The sequence below is a fragment of the Mus musculus genome, chromosome 7 (genome assembly GCF_000001635.26).
Source record: "Mus musculus strain C57BL/6J chromosome 7, GRCm38.p6 C57BL/6J".
NCBI lineage: Eukaryota > Metazoa > Chordata > Mammalia > Rodentia > Muridae > Mus > Mus musculus.
In genome coordinates, this window is record NC_000073.6 from 49,576,141 (window position 1) to 49,593,510 (window position 17,370).

General features: G+C 48.7%; 1 protein-coding gene across 33 annotated transcripts in view; it reads left to right on the forward strand.

Moving 5' to 3' along the window:
- Positions 1-17,370, forward strand: part of Nav2 (neuron navigator 2) — a 651,028-nt gene that overhangs the window by 617,078 nt on the left and 16,580 nt on the right. For all 33 annotated transcript variants that reach the window (XM_006541297.4, XM_006541300.4, NM_001111016.1 and 30 more), the window contains 5 exons: positions 6,664-6,817; positions 7,910-8,072; positions 9,004-9,104; positions 11,567-11,662; positions 13,010-13,178. In XM_006541297.4, the coding sequence (XP_006541360.1) occupies positions 6,664-6,817; positions 7,910-8,072; positions 9,004-9,104; positions 11,567-11,662; positions 13,010-13,178 (683 nt within the window). The remainder of the gene's footprint in view (positions 1-6,663; positions 6,818-7,909; positions 8,073-9,003; positions 9,105-11,566; positions 11,663-13,009; positions 13,179-17,370) is intronic.

Genomic DNA, 17,370 nt, shown 5'->3' on the forward strand with positions numbered 1-17,370 from the left:
GTAAAGTACTTAGACTGTACATTTCTTCTTTAGTTAAAATCTAGTGTTGGTTGTTTTGGGTCTTATACAGTGGTTTATCCCAAGAGTCACCCCTTGGGGAGTTCAGGACAGGTGGCACTTAGAGTCTCTTCCTTTGGAGACACAGCTGGTTTGTTGAGGCATGGAGGCACTGTTAGTTATGTAGAGAAGAGCCAACCGCCCTGGCACTATCCTCGCTGGTGATTCTCACTTTGACTTGGGTTTTCATTCCCCTTGAGTGTAGGGAGGCAGTCCTGTGCCTTACCTAAGAACGCAGTGCTCTAGAGCCTGGAACAGAATAGCTTGGGGTGACCAGGTATTGACTATTGGATACATACTCAGTATAAGAGTATCAGCTCAGAACCCAAAACAGTTGGCTTTCTGTAGCACTGAGAAAACCTCCCCCATGAGCATTTTCAGTAGATCTAGGGTCCCTGAGGAAGAACCAGAAAAAAAGCAGCCTGCAGAGAGAATTGATATCAGCAAGATGGGACAATGTGTAAGAGAGGACAGCCACCAAGAGACCAGAGAAAGGATGAGATTTGTCATAGAGAAACCTTGATTTCTCTCTTGGAGGTCTGTGTATTTCCTCCACACGACTCTTTTTATTTGTTTGTTTGTTTGTTTAATGTATATGAATACACTATAGCTGTCTTCAGACACACCAGAAGAGGGCATCAGATCCCATTATGGATGGTTGTGAGCTACCATGTGGTTGCTGGGAATTGAACTCAGGACCTATGAAAGAGCAGTCAGTGCTCTTAACCACTGAGCCATCTCTCTAGCCCCTCCACATGACTCTGGAGGAAGACTCTCAAGATGAATTTGAGAGTATGAGCCCCTCTCACATGGGATTCTCAAGATGTAAAGACAGCAGAGGTCTCCACCATCCATCCCAGAGCATCTAGACTCAGCAGTCACCTGAGAAGAGATGAAAGGAGCCCATTGTCTGCTCTTAATTCCTGGACTTGAACTTGGTATGCAGTGGTTTGTAAGAACAGGCCATCGAGTCTAACATTCCTTAGGGACTAAGTCCTCATATGCCTGATGCCCATCACAGGGGGACCATGCTTTGTGGCATACACACATCCCACATGGAACAATATGGTTTATTCCTCTCCCAAGTCCACCCTACCACCCCCACACACCAGGAACCATTCCTGGTTCTGTTACAGCAGTGTCCCAGATTTTTATAATTCCTTGTTGGCTTGATCCCCATCTACTGTGGGATGAGCAGACAGTAATCAGAGAAGCCTAGAAAATCCAGGCAGTTTGTCCCAAGGGTCGATTCTAAGAATGCATGTGGGATACATTTTCATGGGGTGGTCTGGGGAGGCCCCTCTTCAGTGGGGCATTGCAGCAGAGAGCTTTGTAACAGAAGGAACCACTGGTTAGTTCTGGTCAGAAACACAAGCCGCTGTGACAAACCCGATTTTGAAGCTCGGGAGCTTTGGTCAGCTTTCTCCTCCTGATGGGATCATCCGCATCAGCAGGTAGCCTGCCCTGACTGAGAACTCCTGCTCTATGATGCTGTGTCCAGCTTGGTCAGGAGACAAGCATGTATGCAAGGTCTTGTGGGCCAGGCCTGCAGGATGCACCTGTCCACTCCTACCAAACTCCACTTTCTGGAACCCAAGGCCCATACTACCGTGTTAGGGAACAAGCAAAAAAGAGAATGGGCTTTGGTGATCACACATCAAACTCACTGAGCAAGGCTGTCTTCCCAAGAAATCAACAGTATAAGAAGCTCAATATGGAAATGGGCTGATAAGTCTGCAGGGGACGACGGGGCAGGTAGCCTGCTTGCTGTAGGATGGTCAAGGGACAGCATGGCGGATGAGGCCTGAGAGATAGGTGAGGCTGTAGCATACAGAGCTCTGCAATGAGTATGGCCGCATCCGATTGCTTGGGCAGTGGCAAGGTGCAGAGTAGTTTTAGGCAGAAAGCTGAGGCAGACTGAATGGGAGTTCTGGGGAAGGCAGTACAGGCCATCAGGAGCAGGGGTGGGGGTGGGGAGATCATAGACAGCATTTTCTGTGCTCCGACTGCACTGTCCCGTGACCCCTTCAGTCACAGACCTCTCCTCAAACCTTTGCTGCTGCCACGCCCCCTGACCAATGCGCTCTCCTTCTGGGTATTTATTGCTCGTGTTTAAGGTGACCTTATCCCTAAGGCCCAGCCTATCTTCCATGCATAAAGTAACACCCGCCACCCACCCTTTTCAGTTGCTCCGTTATTTTACCATTGTGCATATCCATCTGACAGAATAATTTTCCTCAGGTTTTAGTTCTTGTCCCTCATCCTACCCCAGCCCTTTGGTGGTAGATGCTCTGTTGATTTAGAGACACTGGCGGGGTGGGAGTGGGGGGTTTGCCATGGCTGAATAAAGGGTGGGAGGCGGGGGTAGGTAAGGTAGGGTGGGGTAGTATAGTTGTTACTTTTATTATTGGTGTGACCCAGATACCTAAGAAAAAGCAACTTAAGGAAGGAAAAGGTTCTTTTGGTTCGTAGTTTTTTGTTTGTTTCTAAATTATTATTTATTTATTTTATGTATGTAAATATCCTGTTGTGTCTTCAGGCACAACAGAAGAGGGTATCAGATCCCATTACAGATGGTTGGGAGCCACCATGTGGTTGCTGGGAATTGAAACTCAGGACCTGTGGAAGAGCAGTCAGTGCTCTTAACCACTGAGCCATCTCTCCAGCCCCCTGGTTTATAGCTTTAAAAAGCCTTAAAAGCTACAAACATCACAGTGGGGAATGCATGAAAGTGGGAGCACAGGGTGGCTGGTCACATTGCATCCACAGTCAGGAAGCAGAGCGGACAGGAAGTAGGGGCTGAGCTACAAGGCCTCAAGGCCCACGGCCAGTGATTCACATCCTCCAGTGAGGCTCTAACTCCTAACTGGTCCCCAGATTTCCCAGACAGCCACCCCAGGGTGGAACAAAGTATTCACACACAAGAGGCTGGGGTGGGGAGGAGAGCACCTCACATTCAGACCACAACCAGTGTCCATCTGGACCTCTGCTTGAGTCAGGTGACATGTGTGATCCGTTCCTATGGAGGTGTCAGCCACCCTGGAGCCCCTACGTATGCACATCTGAGAAAAGTGGGGACTCAGAGTCGGGTGAACCGAAGAGGAAGAGCAGAAGGCCAGGACTAGCTCTGATGTGCTGACATTCAAAGCTCAGGAAGAAAAAAAGCCCAGTGGCCGGTGGCGTGGGAGGAAACCCAGGAGCAGAGGGAAGAACTGCGTGAGAGAGGGAATACAAACCCCAGCCACAGGCCGCTGGGTGGCCCATCAGAGAGGCAGGGAAGCTGCGGCATCAAAGGAGAGAGGAGCAAGAGAGGGCCTTCCAAACCACTGTCCCCACAGGGACGGGGCAGGGCCAGCTCTCAGCTCCCCTGCCCTTTTCTTACATTCCACAGCCTCTGTGGACATGGGAGAGATTTGTTTTGGGTCTCGTTTTTCCAAAGGGTGGGCTGAGGGCAAGTGCTCACTTCCAACTTTGAAAGGTTTGTAAAAATGTGCAAATGCAGGTTGGAGAGGGAGTTCAAAGATGAAGCCCAGTGCAGAGGGGTTAGGCTCAGAGAAACCCCTCCTCTGTGGGCGAGGCAGTGGCAGCTGTGGCGAGGCCACGTTTCCCACACTCCAGGCATTTAAAATTGGGTATGCCTCCAGCCCACTTCTGGAAAGACAGACAGGGAGACGATAGAATAATGTGCTAGGGACTGAAAAAAAAAATATATCAGGTCACTTTAGTTCATGGTCTCCGGAGTAGAGAGGCCCACGTTGGTTACCTACTGGGTATAGTCCAGGAGCCTAGAGTTAAGCAACCCCCTCCCTCCAGATTTCATCCCGGATTGCCATGCTTAAATAGTGTGACCTTGGGCACACTTGGGCACGATGGTGCTCTGTGTCCCATTCTCCCCCATTTTAAAATTGGAATCATGGCAGACCGTAAGTTAATCGAAGAATATGCTTCAGATATCTTCAGAAAACACTGCTGCATACCTACTGTGTGGGAGTAGGTGTGACTAAACACTCGGAATGACTCGAGAACAGTATAGTTCTAAAGGAACTGGGGTCAAGCAGAACAAGGGGGAAGAAGGCGCTGCGTTCTTCCCTTTCCATCTTAGATGTTTTCTGTGTCTGTGGCTGCACAGTCTAGAGCCTATGTGTTATAGACTAGACATTCATCAAGCTCACGGTCTGGGTGTGTATGCCAGCCCCACTTAGCACCCTCGGTTGGCCCTCTTGCTGGAACGTGGCATGGTTGGGGTGCTAGGGAGTTTGACATCCATCACTGGCTGGAGCAAGAGCAAACCAGTTCACTCTGGTCCATCTTTCTTCTCTTATACAGCGACCCATTCAGGTATTAGGCCATACTCTTGTGACTTCATCTAATGTTAATCACTTCTTCAGAGTCCCATCTCTAGGCATCATTAAACCAAAGCCTTGGAACTAAGTCTCAGAGCAAATACGGGAGTAAACAGATATCTTACCCTCTTAGTGGAGTTTCTGATAGACAAAACTTTGCAAGGCAACCCCCAAGTTGTGTGGTCAGAAAGACGCTCTGAGAGAGCTTTTTGGAGAAGAAGGGCAGGCCCTATTGCAGCACCTGGAATGGAGTTCCCAGTAGAACAAGGGAAGACCCAAAGCTTGTAGCAAGGTGTGGAGCCGACCTCACATTCTCAGCAAGACCTGGACTAGAGCACATCCATTAAGCTGGAGTCTCTGCAATTCAACCCTACAAGCTATAGGCCGTCCTGAGCACAGACAGGGAGCTGGTGGAAGGGTCTTTACAAGAGTTCTGCAGTCTGAGATTGAGACTCAGAAGAGGGTAATCACATTCTGGAGAGTTCTTGCGTTTTGTTTGTTTGAATTTAAGAAGATACTGAAGTTGAGATGCTTCCTCAGTAGTTAGTAATTTCTTTTTTAAGATTAATTTATTTTTAGCTGCACTGATGTTTTGCCTGCGTGTATATGCGTTCAAGGGTGTCAGGTCCTCTGGAACTGGAGTTACAGACAGTTGTAAGCTGCCATGTGGGTGCTGGGAATTGAACCCAGGTCCCCTGTAGGCTCTCAACTGCTAAGCCATTTCTCTAACTCCACTAGTAACTTATTTTTTGTTTGTTATTTTTTGTTTGTTTGTTTTGTTTTCTGAGACAGGGTTTCTCTGTGTAGCCCTGACTGTCTTGGAACTCACTCTGTAGACCAGGCTGGCCTCAAACTCAGAAATCCACCTGCCTCTGCCTCCCAAGTGCTGGGATTAAAGGCGTGGGCCACCACTGCCCGGCTACTAGTAACTTCTTTTAAAGACAGAGCCTTACTCTGGGTCCAAACAAGCTATGAACCTGTGACCCTCCTGTCTCAGCTACCTAGGTTTCTAGGCAAGGTCCTTCCACCCAGCTTGCTAATTGGTAACTTTGAAAAAGTAGGAAGTGGTTTTGTTACTTAGAAAGAATTTCCATTCAGGAGGTTAAACAGCCCTAGAAAGGCAAATCCATTGAGTGTTACTTTCCTTTAAGCCTCTGCTTCTCTTTGAACATTTGTCTGAATGTCTTCTGCTAGCAGCTGAGGTTGGGACCTCAGCCTGTTTCATGTGTAGATTTTGTTTGACTTCTAAGCCAGCATCCAGTTGTAGGAAGGGGCTGACATGGCTGCCATCTTCCAAGCCAAGCATTCAGTGTTCCCGGCAGTCATCAGCTCCAGCTCTCAAACTTGGGAGCTTTGGTTTTCTGAGTTTTTTTCTCTCTCCCATCTTCAATCCAAATCATGGCCAATCACCCATCATCCTTTAGAAATCACAGAACTAATTTTAGTAGAACTGTCCCTTCCAAAGGCTACAACTAACCATGGCTTCTAAGATCTTCCACCTCATACTGACTTGCAAGGGTTCTATAAGACCCCCAGTGGCTGAGCAAGGAGCCCCGCCTTGCTCTTTCCTGAGTAGAGCAGCCACACTCTGATCTGATGAGAGACAGCTGGCCACACTGTGTGAAGAGCTCTGAGAGGAAGCTTTGGCTTCAGTGTCACCTCATTGTCTTGGATCTTTCTCTTCAAATATGCTGTCGATTTACTATAAGAATGAGTGTAGCAAACAGACAGGGCCTGGAGGACTAACAGCAGATCTTTTTAGACACTTCAAAGAGTGAGTTTTCAGAATAAAATAAAGATCAGATTAATGCTGTCTACTCATATTTAAATCCCCCCTCACATACACACACACACACACACACACACACACACACACTTGGCCTGGGGTGGAGGGAGAGCACCCTTTGCTCTTGACTCTTAGAGCCTGCCCTGGGACATGCGCAAACCCCAAAGGTAGACTGCTCTGGTCTACCCATTCCTAATTACCCTCTGTTAGTGCAATGCTGGGGAAAGATTCAGCAGAGGCCTCCTGGTGACCAACTGCTCTACAGGTAGAGTAACAAAATCTGTCTTTTGGATGCTTTGGCTATGGTCCTCGTGATGAGGAAGTGGGAGGAGCTGGAGGAGGAGGAGCCAGTTGTTGATGATGGTGCTGAACACTGAGTGCTGACTGACCTCAGAGAGATGACTTTGTGGATCACTCTGTGAGAGGGCCAAGTGAAGGAACTCAGCTGTTTTTGCCTGTAATATCCTCTTCCCCTAGCATTTCCGAGTGTATGGACAGCGAAGCTGAGACGGTCATGCAGTTACGAAATGAGCTGAGAGACAAGGAGATGAAGCTGACAGACATCCGCCTGGAAGCCCTCAGCTCTGCTCACCAGTTGGACCAGCTCCGGGAGGCCATGAACAGGATGCAGGTGAGTGGATACTGAACAGAGCCCCAGGAAGCTGCAGAGTGGCAGCCTGGGGTGAGGGCTGTGTGTGGTCGGTCTGTGTGCTGGTTATTGTGACAGCCCGAGGTGAGGGCTGTGTGTTGGCGTGCTGGCCATTGCTGTTCCCCATGCTACCTCTCTCTAGAGAGTGAGTCTTCACATTACCTTGTGTGGCTCCACTTTGTCTCTTCCTTCAAAGGTGGTCCCCTATACCGGCCTTTAAGCCTTCTGCCTGCCTTTCTTGCCCTTTACCTCCTCTGTCTTCCCTAGCCCCACTTCTTCCGCTGCTCATGGAGAGCTATGGCGACTGGCTTTGTGTCCCTACCTTCTGTCTCATGCTGTTCCTTCCTCTCTGAGTATCCTCTGTCAATCCAAACTGGACTCCTCCTCCAAGGCTTAGCCTGGCCCTCATCCCAAACCTTTCCATGTCCTGCTGCCAGAAGAGTCAGTGGCTTCCTTTAAAGATGGCTACAGACTGGTTGTTACAAGCCCCACCTTCTACTGTGGACCGAAGGCATTCCAGTCTTTCGTACCATGGTTTTGCATGCATTCGGTTCTTTATGGACAGCTATAGAAGGGAGGACTCCTATGAATTGTGCTAAGTGAGATCTCCCGGAGAGCAGCATCCCAAAGATCATTCCCTGGTATACCTGTCTCTGAGAGAGGCTACTGGAAAGGACAGCTCCACAATCAGTGTGTTCCAGAATCACGCTGTGTGCTTCTCAGAGTCACAAAGCAAGCAACTCCTTAAGGCACTGAGCTGCGGAATCTGTCACACCGCAAGTTCTCAGATCTCTTTGGTTCTGAGACTCTTTTATACTGACTACTGGGGCAGCAGACCCTGAGAAAAGCAAATTCTGAATAATCCTTAAAGATCAATTCTCTGTGACCCGGGGAACAGCCCTGTCAGAGTCTTGAATGGCAAGGAAGGTGGGGCATGTTGCTGAGTCTCCCCAAGGGTGTGCCTAAGTTTGACTGACCTAGGCACCTGGTACCTGCCGGGAACTTCCAGATTCTTCCTCCAGCACTAGATGGATATATCCATCTAGTGAGTCAGTTTCTCCCTTTTCTTGGCAGAGTGAAATCGAGAAGCTGAAAGCCGAGAATGACCGACTGAAGTCTGAGTCTCAAGGCAGTGGCTGCAGCCGGGCCCCCTCCCAGGTGTCCATCTCCGCCTCCCCGAGGCAGTCTTTAGGGCTCTCCCAGCACAGCCTGAACCTCACAGAGTCTACTAGTCTAGGTGAGTGGCTGACAGGCTGGGGACCTGTCAAGTCGTCCACCAGCCTGGGTAAGTGGCTGGTGGGACCAGGAGCAGGCCGTGCAGACCAGCCTGACTGAGTGACTCACAGTCACAGTCACAGTGGCTGGGGACAAGCTGAGTCTATACGTCTGGGTGAGTGGTGTGAGTCCCTGGGCAGGCCTAGTCTACCAGCCTGGGTGAGGAGACTCATGGGACGAGGGCAGAGGGGAGGCCTGCAGCTGGCAGCACTCCATTCTCCAGGATGAACAGGTCCACAGATCTGATGGTGAGGTAGCAGGTGTGTGTGCACTTTGGGTGTGTGTTTGTGTCTGGGTGTGCATCTGCTACCAACATGAGCCCAGCCATTAGAGTGCTCCATGCTTTGCTCCAGCACCCCCAAATTCTTCAGACCATGAACTTGGGTTTTCTCCTTGCCCACCATGCTAAGTTCTGCTCAATCCATGTTAGAATGTTGATCTGCAGGCCCAATGCCCGCGTACCTCTCGGTAGCAGGTCCTACAGAAGCCGTGTCTGGGCCTTCAGCCTTCTGGCTGTTGGGGTATAGACTCCAGGCTGGCACATCATCCCAGAATGCACCTTGAGTTTTCTTTGTGAGCATTTCAAGGCTGACGCTTTTATTTATTTACTTATTTATTTTACCCATGACGCTACCGTTGCTGTTGTTTGGTTGAGTCTCCCTTGCACTTCCATTTGGCAAGATGCATTGTCAGCCTGCTGGCCCCCTGGTCTCTCCCACCATCGGTTTTTGTGATTTCATTCTTCATCCTACCCTCTCCCATCCCCACCCCCACCTCCCCTGCACCCTGACACCTGCTTTGTCCTGCTGCCTTGCCCACAGGCGGCAGAGGTGTCGGGAAGCAGCTTTGCTGTCCCCCACGTGCCTAAGGCTGTTGATGTTTTCCATTCGCAGACATGTTGCTGGATGACACTGGTGAATGCTCGGCTCGGAAGGAAGGAGGCAGGCATGTTAAGATAGTTGTCAGCTTTCAGGAGGCAATGAAGTGGAAGGAGGTTAGTCGGATCCTTCTCCCTGCTCGCCTGTCCTTTCCCCAGGTAGAAATGGCCTAGCTTAGCAACCTAACTGGAAAACCTAAGGCGATGGGAAATGCTAACACCTTTCTCGACACCATCGTCCCGCTTACTCACAGGGTTCACATTGCGAGACCCAGGGGATGCTGGAATGGCAGAGTATACTGGACCCAATACGTGCTGTGATATGCTACATGACTATGGGTGTTAGAGCTTAATGTATAAATTAGATACTGTAAGAGATTAACAAGAGGATCTTGGGGATGTAACACAGTAGCCAAGTATTTACTAGCATGTACAAGGCTCTGGGTTCCATTCATAGCACCACAGTTTAAAAAAAAATACAGAAAGAAAAGAAATTGTGAAGATAAAATAGAGTACTTCTGACAGTGTTCTGAAAGCACAGAACTCTTGCACCCACAATCCTTGGTGGTCCCTCCTGTGCCCACACTCCTTGACTGTCCTTTGACATAAAGCAAGCAAAGAACACTTCACTTCTTTGTTTAAAAGACAGAGAAAGCTTCATATTGTACTCTCCTGTATTTTCAGCACTGGTAAGCGCTAATGCTCTCCAAAGTGACTTTTGTGGATTAGCTGTTTTCCTGAAGCACGTCCCAGGCAGCTTGGCACATGTTATTGATGAGGCAGAGGAGGAAGCTGACTAGACTTAGCCAACCTGGGACACATTTCTATCTCCTCAGAGGCTACAAACATAGCATTCACCATGCTGGGAGACGGGAGGCCCTCAGCCAAGTCTAGGGAGCACTGGGGTCTCAGAGTGGGGTGGGTAGGGGTATCCTGAGTCACCCACGCTAGAAGACGATGCCTCTGGTGTGGTTTCTGTTCCAACATATATCTGCCCGGAGACTATTCTGAAGTAGTGGGTAAGTCCTATTTGGTGCTTGGATGACATTAGCCATAAACGTGGGAAAAAGACCAGAGGAGTCTGCACTTGAAGTCCCTCTGAAGTTTCAAAGTTATATTTCATAGTACTTATAGCCAGCCATGTTGTTACAGTTTCAGGCAGCCGGGGAGACCAAACACCCATCAAAACGAAGTGTCTGCAGCTAGGCTCTTCTCTGCCAGTTTTGTCACTGTGTGGCAGACTTACTAGGGGTTTTTTTTTAGAGCTCTCTGACTAGAAAGGAACCTCAAGAACACAGCTCACAGAGGCCTGGCCTGTCAGGTTGGGATTCGTTCTCTCAGAATTCTTCAGTGCAGGCAGGTGACACCCCTCCATATTACCGATCCTCCTTTTCATCACTCTCAGGGTCACAGTTGACATTCTAACTAGATGGTAAGCCATTTCCCCTAATGCTGCTATTCCCAGCCACTGTAGCATACCCAAGAGGTCACTGGCCACAATGTTATCCCCATCGTGCCGCTAAGAAACTCAAGACCACAAGGCACATAGTAGCGTCAGAGTCAGACCCTTACATTGCTGGACTGGCGTTCTTTCCCTCTGCTGACTTATAACTGCTGCATGCCTGAGCCTGCCACCCAAACCCACCCCTGTCCCAACTACATCCTCACAGGCATGTAAGATATTTAAAAAAAAAAAAAAAAACCAAAGCAGAATGGAATGTTTTCTCGGCATCCTTTTCATTAATGTGATTGGTTAGCCCCCATGGGTGTAGAAGAACAAAAAGTGGGAAATGAGAGTTGTTGGCAGCCTTCCCAGGCTTTTGCTAATTTTCTGAATTGAACTTGTTTTAAGTTTTAGTAGAAGGAAAGTAATAAATATTACTTTTAGGTAGAAGAAGCCAGGCTCACCCCTTTAATCTCAGCACTTGGGGGGCAGAAGCAGGAGATTCTCAAAAATAGAGGAAGGAAGGAAGGAAGGAAGGAAGGAAGGAAGGAAGGAAGGAAGGAAGGAAGGAAGGAAGGGAGGAAAGGAAGGAAGGAAGGGAGGGAGGAAAGGAAGGAAGGAAGGGAGGGAAGGAAGGAAAAGAACAGAAACATTCTCTCTGACGTTCTGACCACATGACAAAGGTCATTAAATACCACATGAAAGAGTTGACCCCAGAAATGTGTATATTGAGAAGGCGTCGTTGCCTGGGTCTGTCCAGTGTAGCTCTAAGCCAAGCAGTTGAATCACAAAAGCTTCCTGGAAAAGGTGAGTAGTTCTTTAGCAAGATTTGAAACTGTGGCTCTGGCAGACAGAAGCTGGGCGAAGTTGCAGTCAAGGATTTGGAATCCACGCCCTGTGCGAGGCATGCACTTAGCTGATGGTTTCAGGTACCAGAGAGGTCATCTTAGTCTCCCACATCCTTTGCAGCTTTACCAGGGCAGGGACAAGGCATGCCAGCTAAGTCATGCCTGGCGTGGAAAGGAACGGGGATTTGTTCCCCTGTGGAGGAAGCACTGGAATGCCTAGGCCTCTGCCCGACCTGGCCAGACAACAGCCAGCTCTATCTCACCTGCATATGTCTCCTCACCCTTAGGACTCCAGACCACACCTCTTCCTCATTGGCTGCATCGGAGTTAGTGGCAAAACCAAGTGGGACGTGCTCGATGGGGTGGTTAGACGGCTGTTCAAAGTAAGTGTCTCGAGAAGCAAGCCACAGCAGTGGGCTCAGGGAGGGAGGAGAGCTTTGTCTCCAGAGCCCGACTATATCCCCATCCTCCTCACTCCTCCCCATCCGTACATTGCTAGGACTTGTTCCCTGGTCCTCCCAGGCATGGAAGGATGGTGATATGTTCAGATGGCCGACTGGCCATTCTCTGGTGTCTGCCCTTGGCAATGGCTGGGCAGCCAGTAAACATTTGTTCACAATGGCATCCCTGAAATTACGCCCTGTTCACTATGATTAGAGTCTCAGACCTGAGACTGAAGCCCCGGCAGTGCAGTTTTGTCCTCTGGACTGCACATGCGTGCCCAGCACCCCATACCAGCCCTGCAATCTCTGACAGTAACATCCTACCAGTCAAGAATGCTGCTGTGGTCACATCACTGCATTGGGTATTTGCCATATCCTCTGTCCTGTACACACACACACACAGAGAGAGAGAGAGGGAGAGAGAAAACTGTGTATATATGTACACATGCACACATATAAGCAACTTAAGGAAAGAAGGGTTTCTTTCTTCCTGGTTTACTGTTTAAGAGAAGGCATGGAGGCAAGAATGCAAGGTCACGCTGCATCCACGGTCAGAAGCAGAGATAACGGATGGTGCTCAGTTTGCTTCATCTTTTTCATTCAAGTCCAAAACCTCAACCCATAGAATAGTCCTGTGTACATTTAGGGTAGGTCTTAGCTCATTGATTAACCTCATGCCCAGTGCTTGTCTCCAGGCGACAAGCCATCGCGGTCACCAGAAAAGGGATGCTCTGCATAGGGAACCTTTGAATACTTTGAAGTGGCTTTCTGGCTTTGCTGGGCCAAGGTGGGGGATGGGAAAAGGCTTCATGTCAGTTACTTTTTTTTTTTTTTAAGATTTATTTATTTATTTATTTCATGTATGTGAGTACACTGTTGCTGTCTTCAGACACACCAGAAGAGGGCATCAGATTCCCATTACAGATGGTTGTGAGCCACCATGTGGTTGCTGGGAATTGAACTCAGGACCTCCGGAAGAGCAGTCAGTGCTCTTAACTGCTGAGCCATCTCTGCAGCCCATCAGTTATTATTTTTTTTATAAACTTCTTTGCACCATTCATAGACTTTAAAATTTCCAGCCAAATGTAAGGAAAGCTGCCTGGCTCACCCAGATTAAATGTTCATGGTCTTGTTAGGGGTGTTATTCCCAGAGCGTGCCATGGCTTAATTTCAATCCAGGTGCCATCTGAAAATAAAGACGGCACCTGTCAATCACCCAGTGAGAACGGAAGTCCCTGGAAGGTTTTAGCCGGCTCTCTGATGGGGTCCGTGTTTTATTTTCACCAGGAATACATCGTTCATGTGGACCCGGTGAGTCAGCTGGGGCTGAGTTCAGACAGTGTTCTCGGCTACAGCATTGGTGAGATCAAACGTAGCAACGCCTCAGAGACCCCCGAGCTCCTCCCTTGTGGCTACCTTGTGGGAGAGAACACCACTATCTTGGTGACCGTCAAAGGTAAGTGGGTGCTAGCTGAGGGGTGGTGGCGGCGCTTGCCTTTAATCCCAGCACTCAGGAGGCAGAGGTGGGCAGAGCCAGGCATCTCTCAGTTCAAAGGCAGCCTGGTCCACAGAGCAAGTTCTAGGATAGGCAGGGCTACCCAGAGAAACCTTGTCTCAAAAAAAAAAAATCCAAAACCCAAGAACAAAAAAAAGTTTTAAGTGGCTACTTGCAAAAGCTGGGACTTCCAGTGGCCAAAGTAGGTCTTGGTTTGTAGGTTTGCTCTGGGCATGTGGGTGGTTTGTTTGTTTGGCACCCCCGCCCCCCTTTTACCTTAATCACTCTGACTTAAGCAAGGTGCACCAACCGGGAAACAAATCACTTCAGTTTATTGCTGAAATTAGACATCAAAAGATCCCATTAGCCTTATGACTGAGTTGATGAGAGACTAATAACTCGTTAATAACCCTGCTAAAATGGCACTTTGCCAGAGCAATGAAGGATACTTGCCAGCCAGCCTTGGGCACGAACCCGTTCTACAGATGGAGAAACTGTGAGATCCTGGAGGCTACAACAGGGTTGCTGCAAGCAACTTCTGTGTCCCTCTTGCCCAGGTGGCCGGCTCCACGAGCCTCTGAAGCCTTGGCTCCTGGAAGTGCTGGGCTTTGGGGTACTGTGCGTCATAGCCTTCCGATCCTTGTCCCTAGGTCTTCCTGGCCATCTCATGATGCAAAACGCTTTCAGTATGACTTTAAAAAAAAAAAAAAAAAAAGCCGGGCTGTGGTGGCGCCTGCCTTTAATCCCAGGGGAGGCAGAGGCAGGTAGATTTCTGAGTTTGAGGTCAGCCTGGTCTACAAAGTGAGTTCCAGGACAGCCAGGGCTACACAGAGAAACCCTGAAGTTTTTAATAGTTCTGAGACTGTTTAAAAATCTAAAGCTTGAGTCTCATCTGAGATCCAAGGCAAACTGAACTACTATAAAAACAAGTCAAAATAAGTTTTGTACTTCAAACACGTAAAGACACAGAACTAGCATTCTCATTGTGGAATGGAGGTGTGGGGTTAAAGCAAAGAATGTTTGGATAAAAAAAGACAGAAACTTAGCAGGTTAAAGACGTAATGGCTACAGCTGCATATCAGATATCTTAGGCTGGTGATGGAGTCAGCTGTGCTCCGAAGGGCTTGGGTAGCCCTGCCCCTCCAGCTCTTCCACCTTGACATGCACAGTCTCTCCTTCGGACCAGCTCCACTCCACGCCCGAAGCTTTCCTTGGTGGATGTCTCATAGTCCTGAACTCTCCAACATCTTGGGGTCCCCATGGCAGCTTAAGCTTCCTTGCCGTGGCTTCTCGGGGATTCTCCTTGCAGAGATTCAGACCCTGGCATACATTGCCTAGCTTCAGTGACTCTCTAGAGCCACAAGATCAAAGTCCATGACCCCCTCAGTCTGACACCTTATGTGCCTGCAAAACCAGCACAAACTGGATGATGTCGCCAAGTTCTTCAGCTAGCCTGTGATGGACCCTTCCCCTTTGAACTGCAGTTAGAGTGGTTTCTTGGTGTCTGACTCCATAGTCACTTCCCCAGGCAGTAGTTTGGGAGCAGGGAAGTCCGTCCCTCTACAGTTCCTTTCCTATTGTATTGTGGAGCCTAGCCAAAGCCTCAGAGGCTCATGGGTGCCTGGGCAAGAGGGATACCCAAGCCCTTTCCCCCAACAAATTGCATTTCCCTATCCTCCTGCCCCACCTGTTCTTTTTCACTGTAGACCCAGATAAGAGTGGTGAGCAGGACCCATGCCACAGCTGGAGTACTCTTGCCTTGAAGTCACCTCCACCAAACACATTAGTCTATGTCTTAGTTAAGGTTTTATCGCTGTGAAGAGACACTACGACCACAGCAACTTTTTTTTTTTTTTTTAAGTATCTATCTATTTGCCTGTCTGTTTATTTAGATGGAATCTCTTGTAGAGCAGGCTGACTTGGAACTTCTTCTTTTTTTTAAAGATTTATTTATTTATTTATTTATTATATGTAAGTACACTGTAGCTGTCCTCAGATACTCCAGAAGAGGGCATCAGATTTCATTACGGATGGTTGTGAGCCACCATGTGGTTGCTGGGATTTGAACTCGGGACCTTCGGAAGAGCAGTCGGCGCTCTTAACCACTGAGCCATCTCGCCAACCCCCACAGCAACTCTTATAAAGGAAAATATTTCACTGAGGCTGGCTTACAGTTCAGAGGTTCAGTCCATTATCATCATGGTGGGAACATGGTAGCATCCAGGCAGGCATGGTGCTGGAGAGGTAGCTGAGAGTTCTTCATCTAGATCATCAGGCAGCAGGAAGAGAGAATGACAGTGAACCGGGCTTGAGCTTCTGAAACCTCAGGGCCTACTCCCAATGACACACTTCCTCCAACAAGGCCATACCTCCTAATAGTACCACTCCCTACCGATCTATGGGAGCCATTTTCATTCATACCGGCACAGTCCATCTTTTCTCCTCCCTCCACATAGTTCTGGTCTCTACACAGCCCTGGCTATCCTGGAACTCACCATGTAGACCAAGCTGGCTTGGAACTCACAGAGATGTGCCTGCTTCTGCCTCCTGAGTCCTGGGATTAAAGGCGCATGCCACCACAACCCACAGTCCTTCACCTTTAAATTCAGTTTTTCAGGACATGGGCAGAAAGCAGCTGGAGTCTTTGTCAGAATGTAGCAAGAATGATCACTTGCCCTGTTCCTGATGGAGTCATGCCTCCCCACCCCCAGACATCATGAGCCTTGCTTTCACTGTTCAGATTTCTCTATGCATTCTGGTTTTCTAAATTCCCACCGGAATGGCTCACTTGTAGTTTCTTGGCCTTTTCTAACCTGGAGTTCCCAGCACTTACACACTCCTTTTGCAAACTCATTCAAGATGCCTGAGCTCTGAGTAGTGAGGGTACCACACCGATGGCCCTTCTTCTTAGTACCAAGTTTCTGAATGAGTTACTTTCCTAGCTGCTGTAAGGAAACACTCGGCAGAGATGGCAGAAGGAAGAGTTCATCCTGACTGTGGTTTAAAGGGATACAGTCCACAGCCCACTGGCAGATAAAAGAGTGGGTGGGGTCTGGCAGAAAGAATCCTGCCATAGGAGAAGCGGGATGAGGCTCTAGGCCTGCAGAAACAAGAACTGTGCAGCAGGAACTCCCAAGGAAGGGAGCTGTTTACAACTGGGACTCACAGCACATGGCACCATGGGGCCCCCACACTGTCACCTCCATATTTCCCAGTGAGCACTACTAACAGCAAGAGGTAAAACTGTGTACATGGAATGAGTGACAAGATGGCCCAACTCTGGAGGAGAGTGGCACTCTAGGGCCTGGCCTGTGGCTGCCATCAGTTTCAGCATTCACAAGGATCAGCCTGGCTTTTATATTGAGCACTAAATCCCCATTGGGTTTTGACAAAAGGGTCCCATTTGGAGTAGCAATTCACACCAGTGATACCAGGACAAGGCCTGACTGTGTGTATATATACCCTTTTTATTTTATTTTAGTGGTCTGTGTGTATGTGTGTATGTGTGTGATGTGATGTGTGTTGGGGGGGTTGCACATAACACAGAGTACCTGTGAAAGTCAGAGGACAACTCTTGGGAATTGGTTGTTGTTGTCTTTTTTTTTTTCTTCCCACCATGTGAGTCCCAGGGATTGGCCTGAGAACCTCAGGCTTGGTGGCAAATGCCTTTACATGTAGAGCCATTTTGCTGGCCACGAACCTGCATATTCTGAATCAAATCCTCTGAAATTTTCAATGCAAAACACCAAAACAACTACATACATGCAAAGTGCTCTCTCTACCGGTTGTCCTCCTGTGATCCTTCTTGTTGAGGTCCTTGTTATTAAATGTAGACAAAAGTCCCTCCGCTGTACACCTGGTGAGGCACGTGGGGATCTTCGTCATGGTCCTTTGGGAGTGGCCAATGCTTATAGGGGTTACCTTGGTTAGGGGAGGGCTAGAAACAAACCCATAAATGTTTTAGGGCTGTCTTTGCATTGGATGGAAGGAACATGTTGTTGGATGACACAGAAACACTTTGTAGTTTAACCACTTATTTTCTTGAAGGAAGTTTTTGAGTGGAATTACCGTTTACTTTGATTTTTTTAAGACAGGGTCTCTTATTGGCTGGTTGGCCAGTGAGCCCCAGGAATCCTGTCTCCACCTCCCTAGC